General features: G+C 55.9%; 1 protein-coding gene across 2 annotated transcripts in view; it reads left to right on the top strand.

The window, feature by feature from the left end:
- Positions 1-20,137, top strand: part of LOC119933580 (cyclic AMP-dependent transcription factor ATF-7) — a 70,102-nt gene that overhangs the window by 26,058 nt on the left and 23,907 nt on the right. The window contains exons 1-2 of one of the 2 annotated variants that reach the window (XM_038753124.1): positions 32-117; positions 368-436. In XM_038753124.1, the coding sequence (XP_038609052.1) occupies positions 389-436 (48 nt within the window). In that variant the 5' untranslated portion in view covers positions 32-117; positions 368-388. Of the gene's footprint in view, positions 1-31; positions 118-367; positions 437-20,137 lie in introns of those variants that run through there. The other variant, XM_038753123.1, reaches the window with a different exon arrangement.

The following is a 20,137-nucleotide window of genomic DNA, read 5'->3' as shown; positions in this document are numbered from 1 at the left end:
TCTGCGGCGGGGAGCCGCGGGGGCCGATCCGCCGGAAGGCACGGAGCGGGCCGGCCGTTTAAATCTAAATTTTCCTAATGGACCGTCTCGGCAGCAGCGGCGGACACACGAGACACGGTAGATCAGCCGGGCCCCGGCGGTGGGTCCCTGGAGCCTCCGAGTAACCGCCTTGGCCCCCTTGATAGATTGCGTTTCCAAGGACACCTGCTTCTGGGCTGGATAGCGCTGAAATACTCGGGGGAGGAGGGGAGAGTCGTGTGTGTGTGTGTGTGTGTGTGTGAGCGTGCCCCCCTCCACACACACAGACACCGTGCGCACCCCCAACGTATTTAACATCACCTCCCCCCTCCCCGTTTTTCCTCCCCAGCTCCGCTCAGCTGTGTGAAATATGGGAGACGACAGGCCATTTGTGTGCAGCGCCCCGGGCTGTGGACAGGTACGTGTACGCTATATTTTATCGTGACTGTCTCGTTGTGAATCAAAGTGGCTGTTTTATCGCGGAGGCAGAGAGTTTAAAGCCGCTGCTTTACGCGCTGGCCGGAGGTAATCAGACCGGAGGGTTAAACCCCCGGGTAAATCCAAGTTACGAGGAAGCGCGGGCCTTCCGCACTCCCGGGCCCCGTCTGGCTCGTCCCCGATGCCCGCACCCACGCGGACGCACGCCCTCCCCTTCCCCGCCGGCGACGTGCCCCTGCGCTTGCACATCCACACGTGCGTGTGCGCACCCGTGATGATGATAGTCGCGGCGTTCGTCGAGCGCTTACCGTGTGCCCGCCACCGTACGCGCCACTGGGGTAGATACAAGGGAATGGCGTTGGACACGGCCCCTGTCCCACATGGGGCCCACCGTCGTCATCCCCATTTTCCAGATGAGGGAAGTGAGGCCCAGAGAAGCGACGCGACTGGCCCTAGCTCACCCAGCAAACATGGCGGAGCCGGGATTAGAACCCAGGTCCTCCTGAGGGGCCCACCGTCGTCATCCCCATTTTCCAGATGAGGGAAGTGAGGCCCAGAGAAGCGACGCGACTGGCCCAAGCTCACCCAGCAGACGTGGCGGAGCCGGGATTAGAACCCAGGTCCTCCTGAGTCCCCATCCTGAGCTCTACCCACTAAGCCGCACTGCTTCCTTACTCCCGCACCCACCCCCACGCACTCCCATCTGGGCTCCCACACTTCGGCACGGCAGAAATATCCCAGGCTTCCGAGAAAGACTCCCCCGCCAGCCCTTCAATAATAATAATAATAACGATGATGGCATTTATTAAGCGCTTACTATGTGCAAAGCACCGTTCTAAGCGCTGGGGAGGTTACCAGGTGATCAGATTGTTCCCCCAGGGGGGCTCACAGTCTTCAGCCCCATTTTCCAGATGAGGTCACTGAGGCCCAGAGAAGTGACTTGCCCACAGTCACACAGCTGAGACTTGGCAGAGCCGCGATTTGAACCCACGAACTCCGACTAAGTTCCCACTAAGCCACGCTGCTCGGGGGGTGGTCTTGCTTGTCCTCTCCTTCCTCCCCCTCTTCCTCCTGCTCCTCCTCCTCGTCAATCGTATTTATTGAGCGCTTACTGTGTGCAGAGCACTGTACTAAGCGCTTGGGAAGTACAAGTTGGTAACATATAGAGACCGTCCCTACCCAGCAGTGGGCTCACAGTGCTCCCCCCTCCCACGCCCTCTGAACCAGGTGCACAAAATGTGCGGGGCAGCTGAGAAAGTGCCCACCGCTCGTGAACCCCGACTAGCGGGGTCTCTTCCGGGCCTTAAAGGAGGCCCAGAGAACCCCCCACTTCTCCTCCAGTCGCTCAGCCCTTGTCGCATTTTTCACCGAAAAGAATCCCGCCCGGCTGCCGCGGGAGCCGGGGCCGGCGGCTGTTTCCGAAACCCTCGTCTTCTCCCCATCGCGCGGCGAGGGCCTTTATGACGGTTTCAGGGCCCCCCCCCCCCACCATCATCATCATCAATCATATTTATTGAGCGCTTACTGTGTGCAGAGCACTGTACTAAGCGCTTGGGAAGTACAAATTGGCAACATCTAGAGACAGTCCCGACCCAACAGTGGGCTCACAGTCTAAAAGGGGGAGACGGAGGACACAACCAAACATACTAACAAAATAAAATAAAAAGAATAGATATGTACAAGTAAAATAGAGAGGAATAAATGTGTACAAACATATATACATATATAGAGACAACTCCTCTCCCGCCCTTCGCCTCAGTTCCCTCATCTGTCACCATCGGAGAAGCAGCATGGCTCAGTGGAAAGAACCCGGGCTTTGGAGTCAGACGTCGTGGGTTCAAATCCCGGCTCCGCCAGTTGTCAGCTGGGTGACTTCGGGCAAGTCACTTCACCGCTCTGGGCCTCAGTTCCCTCATCTGGAAAATGGGGATTAAAACTGTGAGCCCCCCGTGGCACAACCTGATCGCCTTGTAACCTCCCCGGCGCTTAGAACAGTGCTTTGCACATCGTAAGCGCTTAACAAGTACCATCATTATTATTATGAGAAGCAGCGTGGCTCAGTGGAAAGAGCACGGGCTTGGGAGTCACAGGTCATGGGTTCGAATCCTGCCTCCCCCTCGTGTCTGCTGTGTGACCTTGGGCAAGTCACTTCACTTCTCTGTGCCTCAGTTCCCTCATCTGTGAAACGGGGATTAAGACTGTGAGCCCCACGTGGGGCAACCTCATCTCCTTGTATTCCCTCCAGCGCTTTGCACATAGTAAGCGCTTAACAAATACCAACATTATTATTATTATTATTATTATCCTCACCGAGGATCTCCGGTCCCAGGGAGACCTGCCCACCCCAGGGCCGGTGGCGGTCTCGAGCCCGAGCAGGCCCACCGGGGGTGGCCCGGATCGAGGGCGCGCCCTGGCATCCCCCCCGTCGTCGTCTGTGGGGGGTCTTCGCTCCGTTTCCAGCCTGGGGGCGGGACATGGGGGTCGGCCAGTCCCCGGGAAGAGGGGCGTCCGCTCCTAGCAACGCTGTAGCAGCTAGCTTTCGCCCTCCGCCTCCGCTGCATTTGGAAACTGCGGGACCCGGCGAGGGGGGAGACGGGGGACCGCCTCCTCCTCTTCCCCAGGCACGTGCCGCAATCCCTCCCCCCACCCCGAGACCCCCAAGTCTCTCCTGGGGTTGCCCCGGGCTGGGCCTCTGGGGACTAAATCATCATCAGTCGTATTTATTGAGCGCTTACTATGTGCAGAGCCCTGTACTAAGCGCTTGGGAAGTACAAATTGGCAACATATAGAGACAGTCCCTACCCAGCAGTGGGCTCACAGACTAAATGGTGGCTGTCCGGCTGAGGAAGGGGACGGTTGCTGCGGATCCTTCTGATTCCCCTTCCACGGATGGCCCCTTACCCACTCACGTGCCCCCCTAACGGAGCCAGCAGGCCTCTGGGGAGGCAGGGCCGAGTGGTGGTTTAACCGCTCTTCACCCCACTAAATTCAGGCCGCAGGCAGCTCTTACACAGTAGAATGGTTAAGCAGGCCACGTGTGCCGCTGCTTTCCATTTGCCTGCAGTTCTGCCTCTTCTCTCCCCACCACCCTTTCAACGGAGTGTTGCCATCCCCCTTAAGGGCTCCGTCCCGCCCTCCCCCTAATTCCAGAGGGTCCCGGGCCAGAGAGACCCCTCCCCACCTGCCCCCGGAGCTAGGGGAGTGGAGACTGCCGAGGAAAAGCAAGGTGGGAGGGGGGAAAAGCAACCGGGGAAAATCCGGGAGGGGGCTCAGGAGACCCCCGCCTCCCGCCCCGGTGGGCCGTGGCGTCCGGGGGAGGCGAGGGGAAGAGTCCGCCCGAAATAGCCCCGAAGACCGTGCCGGCCCCCGATCTGGTGCAAGCCGCCGGGCCTTCGGTGGAGACGTAAACATGTTTTGGTTGCTAGGTCTTTAATGGCTGTTATTTTTGGATTCCGTTCACGGTGGACTTCCCGACAGCAAGTCTAATGCGGCACAGCTGACTTCTAAAAGTGCTGCCCGCGATCTTTTCCTCGGGCGCTGGTGAAGGTCGTGCCGCCTGCTCTCTCGTCCTCAGAGACAGGTGACGGGGCGGCGCGGGCCCCCCGCCCCGCCGGGACCCCACCCGTGCCCGAGGGGGGCATGAGGGGACCCGGGAGAGCTGGGGGAGTGACCGGTTACTAAGGGGCCGCCCGGGCCACGGGCAGAAGCTCGCGTGGAAGGGAAAGATGAGGGAGGATGGGACCAGGCCGTCCCCCGCCGTGACCCCCGGTTTTGGGGAGGTGGTAGAGCGGCAGCCCTTTGCAAATGTCCCCCCACCCTTCAGATCATCTGTGTGCCCCCCCGCCGACCCCGGGAGCCACCCGCAGCCCTGTCGTTGGGCTTGCCGGCCGGGCCGAGGACTCCCCTCCCCATCTCCGTCCAAAGCCAAGTCCGGAGGGCCGGCAGCCACCCCCCTGCCTCCACAGCTCTGGCCCGACCGACGTCCCTGGGATGATCCCCCCTCTCCGGCCCCGGTTCCGTGTCCGCCGGAGCCGGTGGTGGTCGAGCGCGGCGGCGGCGCCGGAGCCGGGTTTGCGCCTGGCACTTCCGCAGCCTCCGGACCCGTTTAGCGCTCCGGCCCCGCCGCCGCAGACGCCATCCCGTCCATCTCCATCGCCGCGAAATATACGAGACAGCCGCCCGGCGGATGGGATCGGTTAAATGGCCGCGGGCCCTCGAGGTGCGTGTTTTATCGTCTGCAGGATTCAGGCCGGCCGGGAATACCAGGTTTGCCCCTCCGCCGGGACAGGCGGAGGCATCGCAATCCATCAGCCCATCTGTCAGTGGGCGGGAAGCAGCGTGGGGTAGCGGCCGGAGCCCGGGCCCGGGATTCAGAAGGTTTCTAATCCCGGCCCTCTGCCGTGTGACCTTGGGCAGGTCACCTCTCTGGGCCTCGCTCACCTCGCCTGTAAAATGGGGATTGACACTGGGAGCCCCCACGTGGGACAGGGACTGAGTCCAACCCAATTGGCTCGCTTCCACCCCAGCGTTTAGCACAGTGCCCGGCACGTAGTAAGCACTTAACAAATACCGTATTATTTACTGGGTGCTTATTCATCATCATCAATCGTATGTGTGCAGAGCACTGTACTAAGCGCTTGGGAAGTGCAAGTTGGCAACATATAGAGATAGTCCCTACCCAACAGTGGGGTCACAGTCTAAAAGGGGGAGCTTTTGTGTGCTTTTGCTTATTGTGTGCACAGCGAGAGAAGCAGCGTGGCTTAGTGGCTTGGGAGTCAGAGGACGTGGGTTCCAATCCAACCACCGCCGCTGGTCTGCCGTGTGACCTTGGGCAGGCTACTTCTCTGTGCCTCAGTTACCTCGTCCATCAAATGGGGATTAAAGCCGTGAGCCCCACGTGGGACAGCCTGATTACCCCGTATCTACCCCAGCGCTTGGCACATAGTAAGCGCTTAACAGATACCGTCATTATTAGTATTACTAAGCACTCCGGAGAGCCCGGTAAAAAAAGGAGGCTCCGGTTTGTTCCCTTCTCCCCGCCACCCCGAGAAGGGCAGGGCATGCCCCCCGCAAGGTGGGGGTTTGGTTGAGAGCTTGCTGGCCCCATCCTCCCTCCCCACCACCCCCGACCCCAGATCCTTTCTCTCCGTCCCGGGGACCGGCCCCCACCTCTGATTCATTCATTCCTTTATATTTATTGAGCGATGGGGTGGACCCCAGCCCCGCCCCGCCGCCACCTCTGACCCCACAGCCGTCCTCGGCCCCGACGATGCCGCCCTCCGAGGGGGCTCCCTCCGGCACAGGGGGCTTGGCCTCCCCTCGCCTGCTTCCCACCGGAGCCCGAGACCCGATGCCGGGCCGATCCCGCCCACCGAGACCTCCCTCTGGACCCCCCCAATGACTCGGAAGACTTCCCGGAGAATCCGCAATAATAATAATTGTAGTATTAAGAGCTGTCTACGTGCCAAGCACTGCACCCCCTTTTAGACTGTGAGCCCACTATTGGGTAGGGACTGTATAGGTTGCCAAATTGTACTTCCCAAGCGATTAGTACAGTGCTCTGCACACAGTAAGCGCTCAATAAATACGATTGATGATGATGATGCACCAAACGCTGGGTTAGACAGACACGCTTCGGGTGGGACAGAGCCCCCCCGCCGTCCGGGCGGGAATCTTTTTGTTGTTGTCGTCGAGCACTTCGCTGAGGCTGCAGATTGGCAACAACACCCGCGCAGACCCGCAACCCAGCCCCGCGACGACGCTCCCTCGGCCCGGTAAAGAGGCGGCGTTGAGTCTTTAATGCGGATCTTTAATGCGGATCGACTGGCTCAGCAGTAACGCTCCGTCTCCGGGCCTCGTTAGCCCCCGTCTCCGTGCGCGGGTCCATAACGCATCTGTGTGTACATCCACCGCGCCCGTATAAATAATAATAAGTAATCACCAGATGGCCCGGAACGGCTCCCCTGGACCCGCCGAGCCTCCCGGAGCTGTTAGGAAAGTCTTCCGGCGATTTGCCGGGAGAAACCCGCCCTGGATTTATGCGTGCAAAAATTCAAACTCACAACTGGCTGTTTAAGGGCCAGCCACGGGCTGTCTACGTTGTAAATATTTAACAGGCTCCGCGCCGCGACGAGCGAGAGCGGCGTTGTTACTCCCCACTGTCGGGGGCTCTGAGACTCCCCCCCAACCCTCCCAGCCATTTAAAGGTGGGGGGAGAGGGGAAGGGGAGGCCAATAAATCGTTCGTTACGAGCCCGGCGCTAACGAGGCTTCCGAGAAGACGGTTCGGAGAGCCGATCCGCCGACGCGTCCCTCCGAGGTGGAGAGGCAGCGCTGTCGATCGCTTTATTATTATTATTTTTTCTTAATGGGAGTTAAGCGCTTACTATGGGCCAGGCACCGTACTAAGCGCCGGGGTGGATAACAAGCCCGTCAAGCCGAACACGGTCACCGTCCCCCGTGGGGTTCACGGTCTTCATCCCCGTTTCCCGGCTGAGGGGCGGGGAAGTGCCCCTTAAATATTATTATTATTAAATATTATTTATAAATAAATTTATTTATTTATTTTACTTGTACAGATCTATCCTATTTATTTTATTTTGTTGGTAGGTTTGGTTTTGTTCTCTGTCTCCCCCTTTTAGACTGTGAGCCCGCTGTTGGGTAGGGACTGTCTCTATGTGTTGCCAATTTGTACTTCCCAAGCGCTTAGTGCAGTGCTCTGCCCATAGTAAGCGCTCAATAAATACGATTGATGATGATGATGATGAAGTGGCTTGCCCCAGGTCACCCGGCGGACAAGTGGCGGAGCCAGGTTAGATAATGGCATTTGTTAAGCGCTTACTGTGTGCCAAGCACTGTTCTGAGCGCTGGGGGAGATACAAGATAAATGATACAAGATACGTGTCTGCCACGTGTCCTTGGACAAGTCGCGAAACTTCCCTGGGCCTTACTTACCTCATCTGTAAAATGGGGATCAGGAGCGGGAACCCCATGTGGGACAGGGACTGTGTCCAGCCTGAGTAAATTGTATCTTGGAACAGATGCAAGTGCTTGGAGCACAGTAAGCGCATAACAAGTATTATTATTATACGTGTCTGCTGTGTGTCCTTGGGCAAGTCACTTCACTTCTCTGTGCCTCAGTTCCCCCATCTGTAAAATGGGGATTAAGACTGTGAACCCCACATGGGACAACCTCATCTCCTTGTATCCCCCCCAGCGCTTAGAACAGTGCTTTGCACATAGTAAGCGCTTAATACCAACATTATTGTTATTATCTATTTATTTATTTTGCTCTATTAATTTATTTATTTTACTTGTACATATCTATTCTATTTATTTTATTTTGTTAGTATGTTCAGTTTTGTTCTCTGTCTCCCCCTTATAGACTGTGAGCCCACTGTTGGGTAGGGACTGTCTCTAGATGTTGCCAACTTGGACTTCCCAAGCGCTTAGTCCAGTGCTCTGCACATAGTAAGCGCTCAATAAATACGATTGATTGATTAGAACCCAGATCCTTTGGACTCCCAGGCCGGTGATTAAGTCAGTCGTACTTATGGAGCGCTTACTGTGTGCAGAGCGCTGTTCTAAGCATTTAGGAGAGTTCAGTATGACCATATAACGGACATGTTCCCTGCCCACGGTGAAACTACAGTTTAGGGGGCCCCCACTGTGAAGAGGCGCTTCCCCCATCCCCGGCGACCCCGCCTCCGCCCCCCGGGCATCAGGGAGGGGGATGATCATAGCGGCGGCATTTGGTTAGCGCCCACCTTATGCTGAGCACTGTGCTGTGGGGTGGAACTGGACTGGTCTTCTTCCTCCCTTCAAGGCCCTGCTGAGAGCTCACCTCCTCCAGGAGGCCTTCCCACACTGAGCCCCTTCCTTCCTCTCCCCCTCATCCCCCTCTCCATCCCCCCATCTTACCTCCTTCCCTTCCCCACAGCACCTGTATATATGGATATATGTTTGTACATATTTATTACTCTATTTATTTTACTTGTACATATCTCTTCTATTTATTTTATTTTGTTAGTATGTTTGGTTTTGTTCTCTGTCTCCCCCTTTTAGACTGTGAGCCCACTGTTGGGTAGGGACTGTCTCTATATGTCGCCAATTTGTACTTCCCAAGCGCTTAGTACAGTGCTCTGCACGTAGTAAGCGCTCCATAAATACGATTGATGATGATGATGATGATGGTCTGAGGACCCCCTTGACCGTCGGGGCCAAAGCGGCCCAGTGGCTAGAGCCCGGGCCTGGCAGTAAGAAGGCTCCTCCGCTTGGCTGCTGGGTGGCCTTGGGCGAGTCACTTCACTTCTCTGGGCCTTGGTCCCCTCATCTGGAAAATGGGGCTACGGAGGTGGGCCCTAGGCGGGACAGGACTGGGCCCAACCGGTCGGTCGGATTTATTGAGCTGATAAGCGGTGTGGCTCAGTGGCAAGAGCACGGGCTTGAGAGTCAGAGGTCGCGGGTTCCAATCCCGGCTCCGCCACACTTGTCAGCTGTGTGACCTTGGGCAAGTCACGTCACTTCTCTGTGCCTCCGTTAACGCCTCTGGAAAATGGGGGTGAAGACCGTGAGCCCCACGTGGGACAACCCGATTACCCTGTATCTCCCCCGGCGCTTAGAACACTGCTTGGCACGGGCTTTCGAGTCAGTGGTCATGGATTCAAATCTCGGCCCCACCAACTGTCAGGTGTGTGACTTTGGGCAAGTCACTTCACTTCTCTGTGCCTCAGTTCCCTCATCTGTAAAATGGGGATTGACTGTGAGCCCCCCGTGGGACAACCTGATCACCTTGTAACCTCCCCAGCGCTTAGAACGGTGCTTTGCACATGGTAAGCGCTTAATAAATGCCATCATCATCATTATTATTATTATTATAGTAAGCGCTTAACAAATACCATGGGAGTCAGAGGTCGTGGGTTCTAATCCCAGCTCTGCCCCTAGTCAGCTGTGGGACTTTGGGCAAGTCCCTTAACTTCTCTGTGCCTCTGTTCCCTCATCTGTAAAATGGGGATGAAGACTGAGCCCCACGTGGGGCAGCCTGATTCCCTTGTTTCTCCCCAGCGCTTAGAACAGCGCTGGGCACATAGTAAGCGCTTAATAAATACCGTCGTTATTATTAAGACCCAAGAGAGCAAGTCAGGGCGATGCAGAAGGGATTGGGGGTGGGGAGGCTCATCTACCCCAGCACTTACAACAGCGCTTGGCTCATAGTAAGCGCGAAACAAAGACCGTTATTATTCAGTGGAAAGAGCCCGGGCTTTGGAGTCAGAAGTCATGGGTTCAAATCCCGGCTCTGCCAATTGTCATCATCAGCAATCGTATTTATTGAGCGCTTACTATGTGCAGAGCACATAGCAATTGTCAGCTGTGTGACCTTGGGCAAGTCACTTCACTTCTCTGGGCCTCAGTGACCTCACCTGTAAAATGGGGATGAAGACTGTGAGCCCCCCGTGGGACAACCTGATCACCTTGTATCCCCCCAGTGCGTAGAACAGTGCTTTGCACATAGTAAGCGCTTAACAGATGCTATTATTATTATTATAGGCGGCGATTGGGGCAGGGCCACCCCCGGGGGTGGGGGGGTCTTTGCATCCCCGATCCGCCCTCCCCGGTGCTCGCGGAGACCACGTCCAGTGCTCGGAGAGAGCACTGCGGTTGGGAGAAAGACCGGCCCCCAGGATGTGCCGCAACCCGCGGTTTCCAAACGTTTCCAAACGGACCAACGGCCGCGGGGTGGGGTCCAGGCGGGGCTTCCCTTCCCTTGCCGCCCACCCGATGCCCTGGCAGGGGAGGCGAGGGGTCCGGCCCACCGCTGGCGAGGCAGGCCGCCCCCTCCTCCGCGTGGCACGCCTCTTCTCGGCGTCCACTCTGCTGGTGCCCCAGCAGACGGAGGGGACTGATCCCCGGTCGGGGGGCTTCGCAGCCCCCACTCGCAGATCTCCTCGGCCCCCCTTTGCCTGGGCAGATTGGCACCGCGTCGTTATCCGGGCGGGGGCCGGGGTGACCATCCGCAGCCCCAGCCCCTCTTCCCCTGCCCCCCTGGCTGGTGGACAGACAGGCTGGACAGTCCCCTCCCCCTGTCCCCCTTCCCTTTCCCCTTGCCCCCGGGCAGGATGGGCCAGGACGAGCCCCCCGAAGCCTGCCCTGACCCCGGGGTGTCCCCTGGGCACGTTGGCAGCCTTCAGACCCTGGCTATCAATCAATTAATTGTATCTATTGAGCACTTACTGTGTGCAGTAATGGAATGGGCCTGGAATGCCCTCCCTCTGCCCATCCGCCAAGCTCGCTCTCTTCCTCCCTTCAAGGCCCTGCTGAGGGCTCACCTCCTCCAGGAGGCCTTCCCAGACTGAGCCCCTTCCCTCCTCTCCCCCTCGTCCCCCTCTCCATCCCCCCCATCTTACCTCCTTCCCTTCCCCACAGCACCTGTATATATGTTTGTACATATTTATTACTCTATTTTACTTGTACATATCTATTCTATTTATTTTATTTTGTTAGTATGTTTGGTTTTGTTCTCCGTCTCCCCCTTTTAGACTGTGAGCCCGCTGTTGGGTAGGGACCGTCTCTAGATGTTGCAAATTTGGACTTCCCAAGCCTTTAGTCCAGTGCTCTGCACATAGTAAGCGCTCAATAAATACGATTGATGATGATGATGATGCAGAGCACCGGACTAAGCGCTTGGGAAGTCCAAGTTGGCAACATCTAGAGACAGTCCCTACGCAACAGTGGGCTCACAGTCTAAAAGGGGCTGCCTTCCCTCCTCTGCCTCTCCCGTCCATCCGACCGCCCACCCCTCACCCACATCCTGCCTCTGGCTTGGAACACCCTCCTCCTGTGCCACAGACAATCACTTGGACTCCCCCTTTCCTTCCCCCCACTTCCTCTTTTCCCACTCCGACTTGCTCCCTGTATTCATCCGCCTCCCGGCCTCGTCGCGGGCAGGGAACGCGTATGTTTCGCCGTTTAGCCTTCTCTTGTACTCTCCCCAGCGCTCAGTACAGCGCTGTGCACCAAGTAAGCACTCAGTAAATGCGATGGAGTGAATGAAGGAATCATCATCATCATCAGTCGTATTTATTGAGCGCTTACTGTGCGCAGAGCACTGGACTAAGCGCTTGGGAAGTCCAAGTTGGCAACATATAGAGGCAGTCCCTACGCAACAGTGGGCTCCCAGTCTAAAAGGGGGAGACGGAGAACAAAACCAAACATACTAACAAAATCAAATAAATAGAATAGATAGGTACAAGTAAAATAAATAGAGTAATAAATATGTACAAACATATATCCATATAGACAGGTGCTGTGGGGAAGGGAAGGAGGTAAGATGGGGGGGGTGGAGAGGGGGACGAGGGGGAGAGGAAGGAAGGGGCTCAGTCTGGGAAGGCCTCCTGGAGGAGGTGAGCTCTCAGTAGGGCCTTGGCTCTCAGTAGGGCCTTGAGAGTCCCCCTCCTTCCCCCTCTCCATGGCTACCCCGTGCCGCTGTGGGCCCTGGGACCGGTTGCTTAACCTCTCTGGGAGCGCCGCCCCAGCCAGCCCTGGCACCTGAGAAGCAGCATAATAATAATAATAATAATGATGGCATTTATTAAGCGCTTACTCTGTGCAAAGCACTGTTCTAAGCGCTGGGGAGGTCACAAGGTGATCAGGTTGTCCCACGGGGGGCTCACAGTCTTAATCCGCATTGTACAGATGAGGTAACTGAGGCCCAGAGAAGTGAAGTGACTTGCCCAGAGTCACACAGCTGTCAACTGGTGGAGCCGGGATTTGAACCCCTGACCTCTGACTCCAAAGCCCGGGCTCTTTCCACTGAGCCAGCATGCGGGACACATAGTAAGCACTCAGTGAGAAGCAGCATGGCTCAGTGGCCAGAGCCCGGGTTTAGGAGTCAGAGGACGTGGGTTCTAATCCCGGCTCCGCCACTTAATAATAATAACAATAATAATGATGATGATGGCATTTATTAGGCGCTTACTATGTGCAGGACACTGTTCTAAGCCCTGGGGAGAATACAAGGTAATCAGGTTGTTCCATATGGGGCTCTCAGTCTTCATCCCCATTTTACAGTTGAAGTAACTGAGGCTCAGAGAATAATAATAATAATGGCATTTATTAAGCACTTACTATGTGCCAAGCACTATTCTAAGCACTGGGGGGGGGGGGGGGGGGGGGCGGAATAGACAGTAATCAGGTTGTCCCTCGGGGGGCTCACAGTCTTCATCCCCATTTTACAGGTGAAGTAACTGAGGCTCAGAGAATAATAATAATAATGGCATTTATTAAGCACTTACTATGTGCCAAGCACTGTTCTAAGCGCTGGGGGCGGCGGGGGGGAGAATACACAGTAATCAGGTTGTCCCTCGGTGGGCTCACAGTCTTCATCCCCATTTTACAGATGAAGTAACTGAGGCTCAGAGAATAATAATAATAATAATGGCATTTATTAAGCACTTACTATGTGCCAAGCACTGTTCTAAGCACTGGGGGGGATACACAGTAATCAGGTTGTCCCTTGTGGGGCTCACAGTCTTAATCCCCATTTTACAGATGAAGTAGCGTGGCTCAGTGGAAAAAGTCTGGGCTTTGGAGTCAGAGGTCATGGGTTCAAATCCCGGCTCCACCACTTGTCAGCTGTGTGACTTTGGGCAAGTCACTTCACTTCTCTGTGCCTCAGTTCCCTCATCTGTAAAAGGGGATTGACTGTGAGCCCCCCGTGGGACAACCTGATTGCCTTGTATCTCCCCCAGCGCTTAGAACAGTGCTTTGCACATAGTAAGTGCTTAATAAATGCCATTATTATTATTATTATTATTATTATTAAGTAACCGAGGCTCAGAGAAGTTAAGTGACTCACCCAAGGTCCCACAGCAGACATGTGGTGGAGCCGGGATTAGAACCCATGACCTCTGACTCCAAAGCCCGGGCTCCGTCTGCTGTGTGATCTTGGGCAAGTCACTTAGCTTCTCTGGGCCTCGGTTACCTCATCTGTAAAAAATGGGGATTAAGACTGTGAGCCCCACGTGGGACAACCTTGTATCAACCCCAGTGCTTGGCACATAGTAAGCGCTTAACCAATACCATTAGTAGTAGTAGTAGTAGTAGTAACAAATACCATTATTATCTGTCATGTAAGGGAACTGGCATGGTGTAGTGAATAGAGCATGGCCCTGGGAGTGAGAGGACCTGGGTTCTAATCCCGGCTCTGCCACTTGTCCGCCGTGTGACCTTGGGCACCTCCCTTCACTTCTCTGGGCCTCAGTTTCCTTATCTGTGAAAGAGGGGGTTGAACCCCGTATGGAACAGGGACTGTGTCCAACCTAATTAGCTCGTTCCTACCCCAGAGCTCAGAACAGTGCTGGGCACATAGTACGCGCCTAACAAATACTATTATATAACAATAATGTTGCCAACTTGTACTTCCCAAGCGCATAGTACAGTGCCCTGCACACAGTAAGCGCTCAATAAATACGATTGAATGAATGAATAATAACAATAATGATAATCCCGGCTCCGCCGCTTGCCCGCTGTGTGACTCTGGACAAGTCTTGTGTCTGTTTACTGTTGTATTGCCCTCTCCCAAGCACAGAGTACAGTGCTTTGCACGTAGTAGTTGCTCAATAAATACACCTGAATGAACAAATGAAGTGCTTTTCACATAGTAAGCGCTTAATAAATGCCATCATTATCATTATTATTAATGCGACGGGCTCTCCCACATGCCTGACGACAGATGCGGCTTCGTTCGCGGAGTAAGGAATGCTTCCCAGGGAACCTCTCTGAGAGGAGAGATTGATTGTCACTTCTCTGGGCCTCAGTTCCCTCATCTGTAAAATGGGGACGGAGACCGTGGGCCCCACGTGGGACGGGGACTGTGTGCAACTCGATCTGCCTGTGTCCAGCGCTTAGTACGGTGCCTGGCACTTAGTAAGCGCTTAACAAAAGCCACAATTATGATTATTATTATTACCCCCATCCCTGAGAGGGCTCTTCTCAACAGCCCTGCCCTTCCTGCCAGCCCGGGAAGGGGCCGCAAGGCCGCAACGCCAGAAGAGGGGACCGTGGTCCGGCGGGGGGCCGTGGTCCGGCACGGGGGGGACGGAGACAGCAGGTGATCCCTGGGAGGTAGTCCGTGGGGGCAGGAAGGGTGAAGGGACTAGCTTGCCCTCTCCACCCCCCGCCAGCCTCGGCGGCAACACGTCCCCTCAATTTAGGCCCATCTGGCTCCCCGGAAACGAGCCCATCCACAAACAGATGCCTCGGCCGGCCTCTACCTCCCTCTCGCTCCTCCTCTGTGTCTCCCTGTCGCCCATTTTCCCCCGGTCTCCGATTCCCTCTCCGTGTCCCTCTCTGGGTGTCGCCGACTTCTGCCGTCTCTCCCTGTCTCCACCTCCCTCTCGCTCTGCCTCTGTGTCTCCCTGTTGCCCATTTTCCCCCAGTCTCCGATTCCCTCTCCATGTCCCTCTCCGTCTCTCTGTCTCCCGGCCTCTACCTCCCTCTCACTCCTCCTCTATGTCTCCCTGTCTCCCATTTTCCCCCGGTGTCCGATTCCCTCTCCATGTCCCTCTCTGGGTGTTGCCGGCTTCTGCCGTCTCTCTCTGTCTCCCGGCCTCTACCTCCCTCTCGCTCCTCCTCTGTGTCTCCCTGTCGCCCATTTTCCCCCGGTCTCCAATTCCCTCTCCATGTCCCTCTCTGGGTGTCGCCGGCTTCTGCCGTCTCCTCTGTCTCCCGGCCTCTGCTCCATCTCGCTTCTCCTCTGTGTCTCCCTCTCGCCCATTTTCCCCCGGTCTCCGATTCCCTCTCTGTGTCCCTCTCTGGGTGTCGCCGGCTTCTGCCATCTCTCTCTGTCTCCCGGCCTCTACCTCCCTCTCGCTCCTCCTCTGTGTCTCCCTGTCACCCATTTTCCCCCGGTCTCCGATTCCCTCTCCGTGTCCCTCTTTGGGTGTCGCCGGCTTCTGCTGTCTCTCCCTGTCTCCACCTCCCTCTCGCTCTACCTCTGTGTCTCCCTGTCGCCCATTTTCCCCCCGGTCTCCGATTCCCTCTCTGTGTCCCTCTCTGGGTGTCGCCGGCTTCTGCCGTCTCTCCCTGTCTCCCTGCCTCTACCTCCCTCTCGCTCTACCTCTGTGTCTCCCTGTTGCCCATTTTCCCCCGGTCTCCGATTCCCTCTCTGTGTCCCTCTCTGGGTGTCTCCGGCTTTTGCCGTCTCTCCCTGTCTCCCGGCCTCTACTCCCTCTCGCTCTGCCTCTGTGTCTCCCTGTCGCCCATTTTCCCCCGGTCTCCGATTCCCTCTCTGTGCCCCTCTCTGGATGTCGCCGGCTTCTGCCGTCTCTCCCTGTCTCCCGGCCTCTACCTCCCTCTTGCTCCTCCTCTGTGTCTCCCTGTCGCCCATTTTCCCCCGGTCTCCGATTCCCTCTCCGTGTCCCTCTCTGGGTGTCGCCAGCTTCTGCCGTCTCCTCTGTCTCCCGGCCTCTGCTCCCTCTCGCTTCTCCTCTGTGTCTCCCTCTCGCCCATTTTCCCCTGGTCTCCGATTCCCTCTCCCTGTCCCTCTCTGGGTGTCACCGGCTTCTGCCGTCTCTCTCTGTCTCCCGACCTCTACCTCCCTCTCGCTCCTCCTCTATGTCTCCCATTTTCCCCCGGTCTCCGATTCCCTCTCCGTGTCCCTCTCTGGGTGTCGCCGGCTTCTGCTGTCTCTCCCTGTCTCCACCTCCCTCTCGCTCTACCTCTGTGTCTCCCTGTCGCCCATTTTCCCCCGGTCTCCGATTCCCTCTGTGTGTCCCTCTCTGGGTGTCGCCGGCTTCTGCCGTCTCTCTGTCTCCCGGCCTCTACCTCCCTCTCGCTCTGCCTCTGTGTCTCCCTGTCGCACATTTTCCCCCGGTCTCCGATTCCCTCTCCGTGTCCCTCTCTGGGTGTCACCGGCTTCTGCCGTCTCTCTCTGTCTCCCGGCCTCTACCTCCCTCTCGCTCTACCTCTGTGTCTCCCTGTCGCCCATTTCCCCCCGGTCTCCGATTCCCTCTCTGTGTCCCTCTCCGGATGCCGCCAGCTTCTGCTGTCTCCCTCCCTCTCTGACTTCCTCTGTGCGTTTCTTTCTGTCTCCCTCTATGCCTCTCTCTCTGTCTCCCTCTCTCTGCCTCCATTGATGTTGGGTAGGGACCGTCTCTATCTGTTGCCAACTTGTACTTCCCAAGCGCATAGTACGGTGCTCTGCCCACAGTAAGCGCTCAATAAATACGATTGATTGATGGATGGATGTGTCATCGTCCCCCCCCACCTCCCTCTATACCTCTCCCTTCCTCTGCATCCCTCTCTCTGTCTCCCTCTGCATATCTCCCCCTCTCTTTCTCGCTCCCTGCGCCCCCCCCTTTCCATCTCTCTCCGTGTGTCTCTCTCTTTCTCCTTCCGTCTCCCCTTTACGTTCTCCCTCTCTCTGTCTCCCTCTCTGCATCTCCCTCCCTCTTTCCGTGTCTCCCTTCTCGCGTCTCCCCGTCTCTGCCTCGCTCTCCCTCCCTCCCCATGCGTGTGAGAGCATCGTCTCACAAAACCCGCACCCTCCGTGCTCCCGGTTGAGCCGAAGGCGGCCTCCCCCGTGAGCTCGGCCAGGCCGGATCCCATCGGAAGAGGGGGGCGGGAGAGAAATCAGCCGGCGGGGTCTAACGAGGTTGGCGTTGGGTCAGGGCGACAGATGGCCCCGTCCGTGGGCAGCCTGGACTTTCCACTGGCCTTCCAGGGCATCTCCCGCCCTGCCGCCTTCTCCGCGCCGGCTGTATCTGCCCCAGGCCCTGGGCTACCGCGGGTTCATGCCGGGCACGCTTCACGTCCGCCATGCCAGCCTGAGGGGGCTTCTTGGCGCCTCGCGTCCTCATCTTCCCCCTCCGGGCTCTCAGTCAATCAATCAATCGATCAATCAATCGTCTTTATTGAGCGCTTACTGTGTGCAGAGCACTGGACTAAGCGCTTGGGAAGTCCAAGCTGGCAACATCTAGAGACGGTCCCCACCCAACAGCGGGCTCGCAGGCTAGACGGGGGAGACAGAGAACAAAACCAAGCATATTAACAAAATAAAATAAATAGTAAGATAAATAAATAGAGTAATAAATATGTACAAACATATATCCATATATACAGGTGCTGTGGGGAAGGGAAGGAGGTAAGGCGGGGGGGGGATGGAGAGGGGGAGGAGGGGGCCCAGTCTGGGAAGGCCTCCTGGAGGAGGTGAGCCGTATTTGTTGAGCACTCATTGTGTGCAGAGCACCGGACTAAGCGTTTGGGAGAGGACAGTACAGCAGGATTAGCAGATATGTCCCCTGCCCATTCATTCATTCGTTCATTCATTCATTCAATCGTATTTATTGAGCACTTACTTCGTGCAGAGCACTGGACTGAGCGCTTGGGAAGTCCAAGTTGGCAACGTACAGAGACGGTCCCTACCCAACAGTGAAGTGACTTGCCCAAAGTCACACAGCTGGCAACTGGCGGAGCCGGGATTTGAACCCGTGACCTCTGACTCCAAAGTCTGGGCCCTTTCCACTGAGCCACGCAAGTCACCGTATGACTGGGAACCAATCAATCCACCCCACACTGGTCTTGACTGAGAGCCGTGGGCGTACTGAGCGCTCGGGAGAGGCCTTGCCTTCCCTGCCCTCCGGGCGTTTACAATCATCAATCGTATTTATTGAGCGCTTCCTGTGTGCAGAGCACTGGACTAAATCCAGTCTAATCCGGCCAAAAAGTACAAACGGTGGGAGCGGGAGGAAGAAAGTAGCCCACGGGAAGTGGACCAGAGAGGGAGTCCAGTAAATAACGGAATGTCCAAATCCATGTTGATGTGCTTGTACTTCCCAAGCGCTTGGTCCGGTGCTCTGCACACAGTAAGCGCTCAATAAATACGATTGATTGATTGATTGATTGGAAGTGCCCCGGGTGGAGTTGATTTGTTGTGGGGCTGGGGGTGATTTCAGGGGGGCTTTGAAGATGAGAAGAGCTATGGGGGGAGGCCAACACAGTCAGTCAGTAGTACAGAACAGTGCTTTGCACATAGTAAGCGCTTAATAAATGCCATTATTATTATTAAAGTAGTATTTAGTGTGCAGGGCACTGTACTGAGCGCTTGGGACAGGGCAGTTCAGCACAGTTGATAAGCATGGTCCTTGCCCACAATTCCAGGGAATTTATTTGGATGGGCGAGTTGATAAGCATGGTCCTTGCCCCCAATTCCAAGGGAATTTATTGGGATGGGGGGCGGGCTGGCTTGGGAATAGGAAGCAAACTTCCTGACCACCCCACATCCCACCCCATTTTTCGTTTATTCTCCCCACCTCAAACCCCTCTGGCAAGGGAGCACTGGGATTTCCCTCTGGGAGACCGACTGGTGGGGGGCTCTCTTCCCCCCCCAAATCATGGAAAGGTGGGAATGGGGGAGCCCGCGGAAGCGGGCACGGAGAGCCGCCAGTCCCCCCCCCCCCCCTTTTTCCCGCTCCCCCTCTGGCATTATCTCTTACTTCTCCAAAGCGCTTCCGAATCCGGCACCTCATTACGTCATCAGTCGTATTTATTGAGCGCCTACTGCGTGCAGAGCACCGTACCCACCAAACATCTCCGGGAAGTAGGGGGAGACGGGGATTTCCTTCTGCGTCGCCCTGACTCGCTCCCTTTATTCACCGCCCCCGCCCCCCCCCAACCTCCAAACACTTAAATCCATATCTAGAGAAGCAGCGTGGCTCAGTGGGTAGAGCCCGGGCTTTGGAGTCAGAGGTCATGGGTTCAAATCCCGGCTCCACCGTCTGTCAGCTGTGTGACTTTGGGCAAGTCACTTCACTTCTCTGGGCCTCAGTTCCCTCATCTGTAAAATGGGGGTGCAGACTGTGAGCCCCCCGTGGGACAACCTGATCACCTTGTAACCTCCCCTGCGCTTAGAACAGTGCTTTGCACATAATAATGGCGTTTATTAAGCACTTACTATTATTATTATTATTATTATTATTATTATATCTGTCATTTATCTCTGCTAATGTCTGTCTCCCCCTCTAGACCGTAAGCTCATTGTGGGCCGGGAATGTGTCTGTTCTAATGTTCTGTTGTCCTCTCCCAGGCGTTTAGTACAGTGCTCTGCACACAGTAAGCGCTCAATTATTTATTTTATTTTGTTAGTATGTTTGGTTTTGTTCTCTGTCTCCCCCTTTTAGACTGTGAGCCCACTGTTGGGTAGGGACTGTCTCTAGATGTTGCCAATTTCTACTTCTCAAGCGCTTAGTACAGTGCTCTGCACATAGTAAGCGCTTAATAAATACGATTGATGATGATGATGATGATGATTTAACGTCGTTGTACAGATAAAGAGAAGCAGTCTTTTAGACCGTGAGCCCTTTTAGACTGTGAGCCCACTGCTGGGTAGGGACTGTCTCTAGATGTTGCCAGTTTGTACTTCCCAAGCGCTTAGTCCAGTGCTCTGCACATAGTAAGCGCTCAATAAATACGATTGATGATGAAGCAGAGAGTCCGGAGGGCCTGGGTTCTAATCCCGCCTCCTTCACTTGTCTGCTGGGTGACCTGTAGAACCCTCCTCCTCCTCCTCCTCTGGTCTTTTCTCCCAACTGTAAAACCCTCCTGATCTTCCTCCTCCTCCTCATCAGTCGTATTTATTGAACGCTTACTATGTGCAGAGCACTGGACTAAGCGCTTGGGAAGTACAA

This window comes from Tachyglossus aculeatus, chromosome 10, assembly GCF_015852505.1.
Source record: "Tachyglossus aculeatus isolate mTacAcu1 chromosome 10, mTacAcu1.pri, whole genome shotgun sequence".
NCBI lineage: Eukaryota > Metazoa > Chordata > Mammalia > Monotremata > Tachyglossidae > Tachyglossus > Tachyglossus aculeatus.
This window is presented reverse-complemented; position numbering and strand designations above follow the sequence as displayed.